We start from the raw sequence: 13527 nt of genomic DNA, 5'->3' as shown, positions 1-13527 counted from the left end.
GCCAGAGCGCCACTAGTGCATCTAAGTTGCTGAGAAGGTTCATTTGAACATCTAGTTCAAGTTCAAGTGAGTTTATTGTCATGTGTCCCTGTATAGGACAATGAAATTCTTGCTTTGCTTAAGCACACAGAAAATAGTAGGCATTGACTACAAAACAGATAAATGTGTCCATATACCATGATAAACATCAACATAGTCCTGCACACACACTTTGATTTCAGATTCAAAGGTTCAAAGGTTGATTTATTGTCACATACACCTAGATGTAGTGAAATTCCTTTTTGCCAATGCAGCACATAAAAAAGAATACAAACATAACAATAATAAATAGCTTTAACATAAAAACATCAGATTCAGATTCAACTTTAATTGTCATTCTTGTCAGTGTACAGTACAGAGACAACGAAATGCAGTTAGCATCTCCCTGGAAGGGTGACATAGAATATGATTTCAATAAATAAATCTATTTACATGCAAAGATATTTGCAAAGATCTACAAAGGAAATAAACACAAATTTGTAATGGCTACGGACTGCTTGATGGGCTGCTTTGAATTTTATAATCAGGTCACTAAAATAGCACCAAAGCTAGACACACACTGCTGAGCAAAGATGCTATAATATCTTTGCTGCTGAGGCTCGAAATGCCATCTATTCCTTTCCCTCAGAGATGCTGCCCAAAGATACTAGAGGAGTTCCTCTAGTATCGTTGATGCTGCCTGATCTGCTGAGTTACCCCAGCATTTTGTGTCTATCATCAGTGTAAACGAGCATCTGCCGTTCCCTCTTACTCATTAAAATAGCAGACAGATATTGATTTTTACACAAAATGCTGGTGTAACTCAGCGGGTCAGGCAGCATCTCAGGAGAACAAGGACGGGCGACGTTTCAGGGTCAGGGCCCTTCTTCAGACTCCCTTGAAGAAATTTCACAGTGGAGCAACAAATTAATTTTGAATCATTCAAAGATACTGTATGGAAACAAACCCTTCCGCCCACCGAGTCCACGATGACCACACACACTAGTTCCCTACTTTCCCTTTATTCACACTTGGCCTTGGACGATTTTGAACACCTCGATCCGATCACCTCTCAACATTTTCTGGTCTGTGGAGAACTGAACCTCTTCACCTGGATCCTTCTACAAAATATATTCTGCACCACAAGAAAGTTTTCACATCCCGCCCTTGGCTAAAATTGGACATCATACTCTGGATCTGACTTGAAGATAATTTTATAGATTTTTACTACATTCTCATGTACTTAGTTCCAAAAGTAAAGTCAGAACCATCTACTTTTTATTTGATTCTAAGTGTCCCGACATAAAATCGCACCTGCTCAAGCCCTTCACAGATGCTGCCTGGCCCGCTGAGTTCTTCTATGCGTGATTTCAACATCTGCAGTTTTGTGTTTCGGTTTAGATTTCGTTTTATCCTTGTCATGTGAGCCAGGGTACAGTGAAACACTTTGTCTTGCATGCTATCCAATCAAATCAGATAATAATCTACATAAATAGAATCAAACCAACTCAAGTACAATAGGCAAAACAAAGGCGTAGGTACAGAGTGCAGAATATAGTTCTCAGCATTGTAGCCCATCAGTTACAGGGACAAAGTCCAATGTCCGCAATGTGGTAGAGGTGAATTGGACAGTACCCGAGCTTATAGAAGGACCATTAAGAAACCTGACAACAGAGAGGAAGAAGTTGGAGTAACTCAGCGGGTGAGGCAGCATCTCTGGAGAGAAGGAATGGGTGACGTTTCAGGTCGAGACCCTTCTTCAGATTAGTTGTTGTTTCTTCTCTTTTACTAAGTGCCTCTACAGTAGATATAATGTCCAGACCTAATTACTTTTTATTGAGTTCCTCTGTCTTTTTGAAGAAGTGCAGATCCGCCCTCAATAAAGGTACTGCCTGTTTCTCATTTCAGGGATCAGGTCACAAGCGAGACTGTAAGCATGGATTCATGACTCGAGGTGCATGCTTGATTTGTCATCTATCCCCACTGATCAAGGTTTGTTGGTCACGATGCCGCAGATTCAGTTGTAGGGGGGAATGCTGACTCCCAAGTTCCATGTTGGAAGTTGGGCATCGTTAGGATTATAGGCGGAAGCGCTGTAGTCTCTGACTAGGAGTCTTTCTTGCCCAGGAGTTCCAGGATGAGTGTAGGGCCAGGAAGATGGCACTAGCCATGGGCCTGTTGTGGCAGTAGGCAAACTGTAGTAGATCAAGGTTGCTTGGTAGGTTGGATTTAAGGGGTGCCATGACCAGCCTCTCGATGCACTTAATGATGGTGGATGTCAAAGCCATTAGGCAGTAGTCATATTCCTTCAGTTTGCATGGTTAGTAACTGGGAACCTACCCACAATCATTCATGAATCCTTTCACAAACCCAGTAACCAGACAGCCTGGTTGGGACCATAGTTATTCGTCATCCATAATCTTGTGATCCTGGTCCCTGAAATGAGAACCAGACAGGGCCTTTACTCTGATCCCAACCCAGAACTCCACCTCTGTTGCTGAGGGGCACAGTTTACAGCAAAGGGCCAGCAACCAAGATAGCCCACCGCTGATCATCCTTTCACACTAGTCCCATGTTACCCCACTATCTCATCTATTCCATACTCGCTAGAAATGATGTTCAGAGGCCAATATCCCACACACATCTTTGGCATGTGGGAGGAAACCAGAGCACCTGGAGGAAACCCGTATGGTCACAGAGAGAACGTGCAAACTCCACACAGACAGTACCCGAGGTCAGGATCGAGCCGGAGCTCTGGCACATCGAGGCAGCAGCTCTACCACCTGCGTCACCTGCCCCCCTCCCCCCCCCTTATATTTATATACTTTATTTTCTATAAAACTGCACAGCAGAACCTGTTTGTAGAATACAAATTTACAAAAAGACACAGCACACGACAATATTACTTTTTTTAAATTATTTATTTAAAACAATTTATTGAAGCCCTAATAGCATACTGTTGCAGATGGGGGGGGCATGCAGAAGCAGGTAACACAGTTGGCACACGAGCGATGAGTGGCATGTCATCGCAGCCAGAGGTTGATGCCCATTCTAGGTGAGATGGTGGCAAGTGAGACTAACTGGAGGGACGTGGAGAAGAGGAATGACCATCAACTGGACTGTTGCCTCAGAGCGAATGTGTTCACCTTCCTGAGTATTATTGTCAATAACGTGCATGCGTGTCTCCTAGTGACTGCCTAGATATTGAATGCTGTTGAGGAGCTTCTAGTGGGGCTTCTTGGCCTGGATTCTAACTGTGCAGAAATTCTACCGTTTAATGTACCTTTTCGGTAAATTTACCTCGGGTAGATGTTTTTGCTCCTGGAGTCCACTTCAAGATATCTTGGAGATAAAGGTGGTGGGAAGAGGGAGGGGGTGGAGAAAGTCAAGATCCATGACTGGTGATCAGTCACATTCCAGTTCTTAAATTAAGAGGCCATCATTTAGTCGGAGATGAAAGGGGATTCCTTCTCTCAGCAGGAACGACTCTATGGAACTCTCCACCACAAAGACCTATAGAAGTGGTTCCGTATGGGAATGGGATGTGGTGTTAAAATGTTTTATCAACCGGGAGATCCAGCAGGCCTAGGCGGACCTGAGCGCAAGTGTTTGGATATAAATTTCCCCTTCCTCTAACACGTGGATGCCATGGCCCTTTTCAATTCTCCTCCCATTTCCCATGAAGGGTGTCTGCCACAAGCTGAGGCCATCTAGATCAGGAGGGATAGACACAAAGTGCGAGAGTAACTCGGCAGGTCAGGCAGCATCTCTGGAGAAAAAGGATAGGAGGCGTTTCGGGTCGGGAACCTTCTTCAGACTGAGATTGGTGGGGGGGGGGGGGGGGGGCAGTGGTGAGTAGTGGAGGTGGGAAAATTCCCAGGATCTGACTTGGTCCGGCCACAATTGACCTCAGGCAGGGCAGCGCCTGGTAAACCCATTGTTGGCAAGGGGAGGTGGGATCTCAATGTGGGAAACAATGTGGGCAACTGTGGAACTGGGCTAGGTGGAGGAAGGGGGGGTGGGGAGGGGGGGAGGCTGAGAGAGGAGTTCCACTGTGCAAGGACCGTCTTGTTACTCACAGAGTGTGTGAGTATTTCACGGAGCTTTGCGCGGATTACTGGAAGTTTGTAACAATGGATGGGACACAGGTCCAGCAAGGACTGAGATACAGCTACTGAGACCCTGTCAGGTTTATGTTGCAAACCTCTTGCAAAGAGCTCTGAATCTGATGGGGAACCTTTACTCAGGAGAGGGAGGGTAGGGTGGGGTGGGGGAGGGGGGAGGGGGGGGATTTCCAGGGTCGTATCAGCCAGCAATCTCGGCAGGAGGTGCGTGACGCAAGGAGGCAGTGGGAGACCTCCCGACCCCTTGGTGGCCCTGGGACTTTGCAGGGGGAACGTTAAGTGAAACCCCCTCTCCCCTCCCTCCCCAAGGACAAAACTCCAGACAGATTCAACTGAGGGAAGTCTGGGTCGGGGAATCATTGCGAGCTCAGACCTAGCGCATGGAGAAATGGCTCAGTGTAGTTATACTGCAGGTGCATGAAGGCAAGGGAGAACAGTACTGTTTGCAAACAGGCCAAGGGTAACCCAGAGATTAAAATCAGCGGAGCTTTCCCAAACCTGCACCCCTCCCTCCCAGTTTTCAATCTCAATCGAGAAACTCCTGGACAGGCGGGGATCAGACGTCCTTTCCTAATCCGGATGCAGAAGTCCTTGTAAACGAGGTGATGATGATAATGTCCACTGGTCTGGGCACGGCATTATAACCATTTATCCTTGATGATCCCGTTCCTCTGGTGCCATCTACACAGGAGATAAACCAGGAGGCCGCCAGTTACAAACAACACACCTTTGCAGAAGTTGTGAAGTCAGGAGAGGGTTGCAGGGAACAACTTCCACACAAGGACTGATTTCGAAATACATTCAGCTTACAGAAATACCTTGCAGAGACATCTCACAGAGAACAAACGCAAACATCAATAACCACAAGCAACACTAACCCATAGAAACATAGAAAATAGGTGCAGGGGTAGGCCATTCGGCCCCTCGAGCTAGCACCGCCATGCAATATGATCATGGCTGATCATCCAAAATTAGTACCCCATTCCTGCTTTTTCCCCATATATCCCTTTAACCCATATTATAATAGGCAAGTTTGGCATGAGAAGGCCAACTACTCTCACCAACTTCTACAGATGCGGCGTGGAAATTTTTTTATCAGGATACATCACAGCTTGAGTTTGGGAACAGCTCCATCCCAGACCGTAAGAAACGGCGGAGGATTGTGGATAGGGCCCAGACCATCACGCAAAACCAGCTTCCCTTCCATTGACTCCACCTCCGCATCACGCTGCCTCGGCTAGGCCAGCAGCATAGTCAAGGACCAGTCTCACCCTGGTCACTCCCTCTTCTCCCCTCTCCCATCAGGCAAGGGGGAGAGAGAAGTGTGAAAACGCACACCTCCAGATTCAGAGACGGCTTCTTCCTGCAACTGAAGCTTTCAACGAGATCATCAAACTCCACACGGACAGCATCCGGGGTCAGGATCGAACCTGGGTCTCTGGTGCTGCGAGGCATCAGCCCTACCCGCTGCGCCACTGTGCCACCATTACCAGCTGTGCCACTGTGCTGCTTCAATTCTGGATCATCCTGCCAACAGGAACAATTTGTCTTCGTCTACTCTGTCTTGACTCTTTAGCAAGTTAACAACTCCCCTGTTCTAAGGAGAACCAGTACCTCCCTCTGGCATCATGCCAGTAAATAGCATCTTCATCACCTCCAGGCTATGATCTACATGTGAGCAAACATTGCAGCTTGAAATGACCACAATATTCTGCCCAAGGCCTAATAGAGTCATAGTGATGCAGCGTGGAAAAAAAGGCCCTACGTCCCATCTTGCCCACACCGACCAACATGTCCCAGCTACACTAGTCCCACCTGCCCGCATTTGGCCCATATCCCTCGAAACCTGTCCTATCCATATACCTGTCCAATTGCTTCTTAAGTATTGTGATTGTCCCAGCCTCAACCACCTCCTCCGGCAGCTCGTTCCATACACCCACCACCCTTTGTGGCGAAAAGTTACCTCTCAGATTCCTATTAAACCTTTCTCCCCTTTACCTTAAACTTGTGTCCTCTGGTTCTCGACGCCCCTACCCTGGGCAAGGGACTCAGACATCATAGAGTTATAGCGCCTCACTAAACATGTTCTACTCGATATCTCCCTCCCGGGCTAATTCGGCTTCGCGAGCGGTTGCCTCTCTCACCCATCCTTGGCGGAGTTCCTGGGGTGGTCATATTCCTTGTCCTCCGCGGGCCTGCTGGTGTCCTCCACGTCGTACTCCCGCGCGTCGTTCACCTCCGCCACTCGGCCGGTCAGGACCTTCAGCACCAGCAGCAGGATGTACTGAAACAGAGCACAGGCCACATCAAGTCACGCAGCGCGGGACAAGGGCCGCTGGGCTTCCTGATTACTGCGGCTCAGCCTCCCCGCTTCCACGAAGGCAGACACACACAAACAAACCGGGGCATCTCAGCGGGTCAGACAGCATCTCTGGGGGTGATGTTTCAGGTCGAGACCCTTGAAGAACGTCACCTATTCCTTTTCTCCGGAGATGCTGCCTGTCCTGCTGAGTTACTGTGTCCATCTTCAGTGTAAACCAGCATCTGCAGTTCCTTCCTGCACATCTCACTGGTTTCCTTCTGCATGAATACCCCATCCCTGAAGGATGGACCCCCCCCACCCCCCCCCCAACACATCCAATGGATATTCTACGCATAGAGTCTCTAGTGGACGCACAGGAATGTGGGAGGAAACCAGAGCACCTGGGGGAAACCCACGTAGTTGTAGGGTGAACATGCAAACTCCACACAATCAGCATCCGAGGTCAGGATTGAATCCGGATCTCTGGCACTGTGAGGCAGCAGCTCTACCAGCAGCGTCACCGTGCATGTCTATATATGTGTAATAAAGATGAATAATATAGCCTTAGTTATGACTCATATCCATGAAGGACGGCACGGTGGCGCAGCGGTAGAACTACTGTCTCACAGCGGCAGAGGCCCGGGTTCGATCTTGACTACGGATGCTTGTCTGTGCGGAGTTTGTACGTTCTCTCTGTGACCGCATGGGTTTTCTCCAGGATCTTGGGTTTCCTCCCACAGGTTTGTAGGGTTAATTGGCTTGGTGTAAATGTAAATTGTCCCTAGTGTGTGTAGGATAATGTTCGTGTGCGGGTGATCACTGGTCTGTGCAGACTCGGCGGGTCGAATCCCTAAACTAAACTCCGCGCTGGATCGCTAAACTAAACTAAAAACTAAAGTAAAATTAGTTATGACTCCATGTCCATGAAGGGATTATAGAGGCAAACACAACTCATGGTAACTAGAAGAGTCAAGCTATTGACAAATTGAGATGGCTATTTGAGATGGCTATTGAGATAGACAGCAATAGGCTTGGACTACCACAGCACAAAAAGGTGTTTAGCTACACATAGGAAACAGGGATACAAAGTGACAGGGTTAGAAGTGTAAACACAAGCAATAGCAAAAATCACCGGGGTCTATTTTAGAAACACAGAAAATAAGTGCAGGAGTAGGCCATTCGGCCCGTCGAGCCAGCACCGCCATTCAATATGATCATGGCTGATCATCCAGAATCAGTACCCTGTTCCTGCTTTCTCCCCAAATGCCTTGATTCCATTAGCCCCAAGAGCTAAATCTAACTCTTTTGAATTCATCCAGTGAATTGGCCTCTACTGCCTTCTGTGGCAGAGAATTCCATAGATTCACAACACTCTGGCTGAAAATGTTTTTCCTCATCTCAGTCCTAAATGGCCGACCCCTTATTCGTAAACTGTGGCCCCTGGTTCTGGACTCCCCCAACATGGGGAACATTTTTCCTGCATCTAGCCTGTCCAATCCCTTAAGAATGTTATATGTTTCTATAAGATATCCTCTCATCCTCCTGTGAAGATAAGCCCAGTCGATGCATTCTTTCATCGTATGTCAGTCCCACCATACTGGGAATTAACATGGTGAACCTACGCTGCACTCCCTCAATACCAAGAATTTTGCAACTGATATAAATTCTTGGATTGTAGTGTTGTTTATGAAAATCAACTCCTTCCCCACCCTTGCCTATCCCACCAGTCCTCTCCACCCCACTTTCTACGCCCCTTCAAACCCTCAAGAATGAATCAGGCCCATCGCACCATGGTGCCCAGCACTAGGGTTGCCAACTGTCCCGTATTAGCCGGGACATCCCGTATATTGGGCTAAATTGGTTTGTCCCGTACGGGACCGGCCCTTGTCCCGTATTTGACCGCTGCTACTCGGGTCGAGGGGACTGTCGGGTCGGAGTGCCGCGTCTGGCCCCGCCTCACCCGGCCCGACGTAGTGCAGCCCATGGAGTGCAGCAGCAGCAGCGCCTCGCCCGTGGCCACGTCGGTCGGCAGCCCGGCCAGCTGTCCGACCTTCGGACCTTCGCTTACCGCCGACACCACCACCCCTCGTTCTCATGGCCGATCATTTGTTCATGAGTTGGATGGGGCGCCGGACTTTGCGCGCGATGGCAACCGCGGCCAAAACTCCTCAGCTGGCCCGCCGGCTGGGCTTTGTGTGCAGTCCAGCACCCGGGCCAACTCATCATTCACCCAGCCACGGCCGAGTCGGTGGGAGAATTTGTCCCTTACTTTGACCTTTTGTCCCTTATTTGGAAGTGAGAACATTGGCGACTCTACCCAGCACAGACTGGAAGAGAGTGGAGGAAGAGATGGTGAAAGGTGCAGGCCAGAATTACTCACCAGAAACCAATATATATTCATCAGAGTGAGAGCAAGCAGCAGAATGTTGAAGAAAAAGTAAAAAGGGATATTGGGAACAGACTGGAGGCTGGAGTAACAGGTGGCGTACAGCACTTTGAGGGGGAACCAGTAAAGTCGAAACCAGAACCTATGAGAAAAAGAGAGAGAGTTGCAGAGAAGGATTTGCAGCACAAATTCCTCGCCCTCTCTCTGACCTAACGTCCGTTTCTAATAACAATTAAACATTTAATAGGTTTGCACTCTGACAGATATTAAGGAGTTAATCTGATCATAGCTTCAGACTGTTTAAAGTGCTCTGCAGTCAATGAAGCATTGGTTAGTTTAGTGTTACATGAGCCAGTTCATTGGCTATATTTAAGAGGGAGTTAGATGTGGCCCTTGTGGCTAAAGGGATCAGGGGGTATGGAGAGAAGGCAGGTACAGGATACTGAGTTGGATGATCAGCCATGATCATATTGAATGGCGGTGCAGGCTCGAAGGGCCGAATGGCCTACTCTTGCACCTATTTTCTATGTTTCTATGTACTGAGGTGCAGTGAAGAGCTTTTGTTGGCCTGCTTTCCAGTAATAAAAACAGGGGAAAAAAGACTAATTTTAAAAAGACCAGATGACATGTAGACTTAGTGTGGAGACAGGAACTGTCGATGATGATTAATAGACAGATGACACAACGTGCTGGAGTAACTCAGCAGGTCAGGCAGCATCTCTGGAGAACATGGATGGGCGACGTTTCGGGTCCGGATGGGTCCATGTTCTCCAGAGATGCTGCCTGACCCGCTGAGTTACTCCAGCACTTTTTTTTTGTCCTATTTTTGTAAACCAGCACCTACAGTTCCTCGTTTGTCCTTTTGAAAATGTGATGCGGGGATCTTGAGTAAAACACACAGCGCGTGGATAACTCAGTGGGTCAGCGGCATTTGTGGAGGGAGTGGACAAGCGTTGCTTCCATTCGGGACACTCTCTAACAGCAGCCAGACTGGGATCCATTAACAAGTCCTTTCATGAGAGGAGCGGCCACTTACCAGCTCACTGCAAAGGAGCAGCATCCGATGTTGGAAACCACATCGTTCAGTCGGTGGTAGACCCCAGCTCTGTTCTTGAAGTAAACATTGAGTTTTGTGAATTCAAGCAAAATGTCATTGACATCGTGTAGGAAGAGAACCAGGATTCCAACGTTGTGGTACCTGCAGGAAAACAGGGGCCAGATGGTCATTACAGAAGGTCATAAGGAATAGGAGTAGAATTAGGACATTCGGCTCAACAAGTCTACTCCGCCATTCAACCATGCCTGATCAATCTTTCCCATCTAACCCCATTCTCCTGCCCTCTCCCCATAACCCCTGACACATGTGCTGATCAATTACAGGGACTTAAATTGTTGAAATTCTTTGCAGCCCAGATTCTGTTTTGCTATTTTTATTCTAGTTTGTTTTATCCTTTTTTCTCTTTTTTTCTTTTTTTTCTTTTTCTTTTTTATATATATTAGTTCTCTTTTAAACATTTAACTATATTTACATAGAGACCGGGAGGTCGATATTCAATGTGTGTTTGGACACTGGACTCATATTTAGGTTATATGTGTTTAAGAAGGAACTGCAGATGCTGGAAAATCGAAGGTAGACAAAAGTGCTGGAGAAACTCAGCGGGTGCAGCAGCATCTATGGAGCGAAGGAAATAGGCAACGTTTCGGGACGAAACGTTGCCTATTTCCTTCGCTCCATAGATGCTGCTGCACCGGCTGAGTTTCTCCAGCACTTTTGTCTACCTTTAGGTTACACCTGTTATTAACGTTGTTATACACCTGTTATGGACGCTGGCGCGCTTTGGCTGCCGCTGCTCTCTCTTCACACTGTGTTTTTGATTTTCTGTTTTTGGATTGAATTCTGTTTTTAATTTGTGTCTCTGTGATGTCTTTATTACTTGTTATATTCCGATTATATGTTATTCCGATTACTATGTAAGGTGTCCTTGAGATGTCTGAAAGGCGCCCATTAAATAAAATGTATTATTATTATTATTATTATTAATCCCTATGTATCAAAATCGTTGTTATGTTTATCATTATTTTGTTGTTTTGTTGTTGTTTTTGCAAAAAAACTAATAAAAAGATTTTAAAAGAAAGAGCAATTATCTAACATCTCTGCCTTAAAAAATATCCACTGACTTCGCCTCCACAGCCCTCTGTAGCATCAGCCACAAGATGATGGGACTTGTTGGTCAGTATGGGCAAGTTGGGCCGAAGGGCCTGTTTCCACACTGTATGACTATGAACACATCTGACAACAGGGGCACTGGTCCCAATGCCAACATTGTTTTTCCTAACAGACCAGAGAGTCATACAGACTCGTAAAGAGTTGCAGCACAGAGGCTGGTCCATTGAATCTGCACCGATCATAATTTACACTTTTTAGACTTTTAGTTTTAGTTCCGTTTAGAGATACAGCATGGAAGTATGTCCCGTCGGCCCACCGCGTCCACGCCGACCATCGATCGCCCATTCACACTAGTTCTATGTCTGAAGAAGGGTTTCGGCCCGAAACGTCGCCTATTTCCTTCGCTCCATAGATGCTGCTGCACCCGCTGAGTTTCTCCAGCAATTTTGTGTACCTTCTATGTTATCCTACCTGCTTATCCATTCCTTATACTCCAGGGGCAATTTACGGAGGACACTTAAGCTACAAACCTACACGTCTTTGGGATGCGGGAGGAAACCGGAGCACCTGGAGGAAACCCGTGAGATCAGGGAGAACATACAGACTCCACACAAACACAGCACCCAAGGCCAGCATCAAACCTGGGTCCCTGGCACTGTGAGACATCAGCCCTACCAGCTGCGCTGCTGAGCCACCCCACATTAATCCAATTTTTTTTTTTTTTAAATTCTCCCCACATTCGCAACGGCTCCTGTAAAATGCTCCCTCTCAGGTACGCACCAGGGCCAACCTACAGCGGCCAATCGACCTGCCACCTTTGGGACTTGTGGGGAAGCTGGGAGACACGGACAAAATCCGCGCAGCCACAGGGAGAATGTTGAAACTCCACACGGCCAGCACCCGAGGTCAGTATTGAACCCTGGTCTCTCGTGTCGTGAGACCGAGTCTGTATTAGCTGCCCCATGGCGTTGAGTGCTGGTGCAGTTAATAGAGCCGCCATTTGCTTGAAGATGAAGTTTTCTGGTCACATTCTGAGATCAGGAGTCCTATCATTCAGCGCATCCTTCATTTAAAACACCTCTCCAGGATCCAGTTTAGTTTAGTTTATTATTGTCACGGGCACCAAGGTACAGTGAAAAACGTTTTGTCTGCGTGCTATTCAGTCAAAGAAAAGACTATACATGATTACCATCAAGCTGTTCACAGTGCACAGTTTAAGGATAAAGGGTAAAGGTATAAACGGTAAAAGAATGCCTAAGAATTGAAGTAGAAATTACTGGGAGAAAAATATTAATATTTAGAATTGTTCATGTTCATAAATGATAGGAGCAGACTTAGGCCATTTGGCCCATCACGTCTCCTCCGCTATTCAATCATGCCTGATCTACCTTTCCCTCTCAACCCCATTCTCCTGCCTTCGGGACATATCTCCTGGCACCCTCACCAATCAAGAATCTGTCCATTTAAAATATCAATTGACTTGTCCTCCACAGCCTTCTGTGGCAATGATTTTCCTCGACTGTGAACCTAGTCCAATCTCCTTGCGTTGGGGATGATCAGCCATGATCACATTGAATGGCGGTGCTGGCTCGAAGGGCCGAATGGCCTACTCCTGCACCTATTGTCGATTGTCTAAAATATTGAAAACGGGGAATATGGTGGTTGCTCGGAGATGGCAAGAGCTGACGCGAAATCTCCAGGGAAAGCCCAACCTTTGTTGGCGACCCCAACACAAAACATCTGCACCCACCTGAAGGCATAGGAGAAGGCAATAAGGGCCAGGGTTATCACATGATGGACCAACATCACCACAGAGTCCTTTCTCCAGGCATCCATATAGATGGTGGCATAGATGGCATGTCCATAGAAGCTGCACTGGACCAGGTAAGCAATCGCCATGTCTTTCGGGACCTCATTTGTTGGTCTCCACTCTGTAAAATTAGCATGATGGTAACTCCTTTAGTTTATAGTTATAGAGTCTTACAGCATGGAAAAAGCCCCTTCGGCCCAACATGCCCACACCGACCAACATGTCCCATCTACACAATTCCCACCTGCCTGCATTTGGCCCATATCCCACCAAACCTGTCCTATCCATATACCTGTCTAATTGTTTCTTAAATGTTGCAATAGTCACAGCCTCACTACCTCCACTGGCAGCTCGTTCCACACACCCACCACCGTTTGTGTGAAAAGGTTGCCATTCAGATACCTATTAAATCTTTTCCCCTTCACCTTAAACCTATGGCATCTCTGTGTGGTATCTCAGCTGCACGGAAGGCGGAGAGGAGAGCTCTTCAGCGCGTCGTCAACAGAGCGCAGCGGATCATCGGGACAGAGCTACCAGCCTTGGAGGGCATTCTACCACACGGCGGTGCCTCAGGAAGGCCCTCAGCATCCATAAGGACTCATCCACCCCTGCCACGGTCTGTTTCAACTACTTCCCTCCGGCAGACGTAAAGGCCTTCTACGCCCGAACCTCCAGACTCAGGAACAGTTTTATCCCAAGAGCTATAGCGGCTCTGAACCG

The 13527-nt window shown here is 47.5% G+C and overlaps 1 protein-coding gene across 2 annotated transcripts in view; it reads right to left on the bottom strand.

The window, feature by feature from the left end:
* Positions 1-2941: 2941 nt before the first annotated feature.
* Positions 2942-13527, bottom strand: part of cers1 (ceramide synthase 1) — a 30488-nt gene continuing 19902 nt past the window's right edge. The window contains exons 3-7 of one of the 2 annotated variants that reach the window (XM_033046977.1): positions 12748-12928; positions 9867-10028; positions 8825-8972; positions 6287-6426; positions 2942-4823 (exon numbers count right to left, since the gene is read on the bottom strand). In XM_033046977.1, the coding sequence (XP_032902868.1) occupies positions 4781-4823; positions 6287-6426; positions 8825-8972; positions 9867-10028; positions 12748-12928 (674 nt within the window). In that variant the 3' untranslated portion in view covers positions 2942-4780. The remainder of the gene's footprint in view (positions 4824-6286; positions 6427-8824; positions 8973-9866; positions 10029-12747; positions 12929-13527) is intronic. The other variant, XM_033046978.1, reaches the window with a different exon arrangement.

This window comes from Amblyraja radiata, chromosome 29, assembly GCF_010909765.2.
Source record: "Amblyraja radiata isolate CabotCenter1 chromosome 29, sAmbRad1.1.pri, whole genome shotgun sequence".
Classification (NCBI taxonomy): domain Eukaryota; kingdom Metazoa; phylum Chordata; class Chondrichthyes; order Rajiformes; family Rajidae; genus Amblyraja; species Amblyraja radiata.
This window is presented reverse-complemented; position numbering and strand designations above follow the sequence as displayed.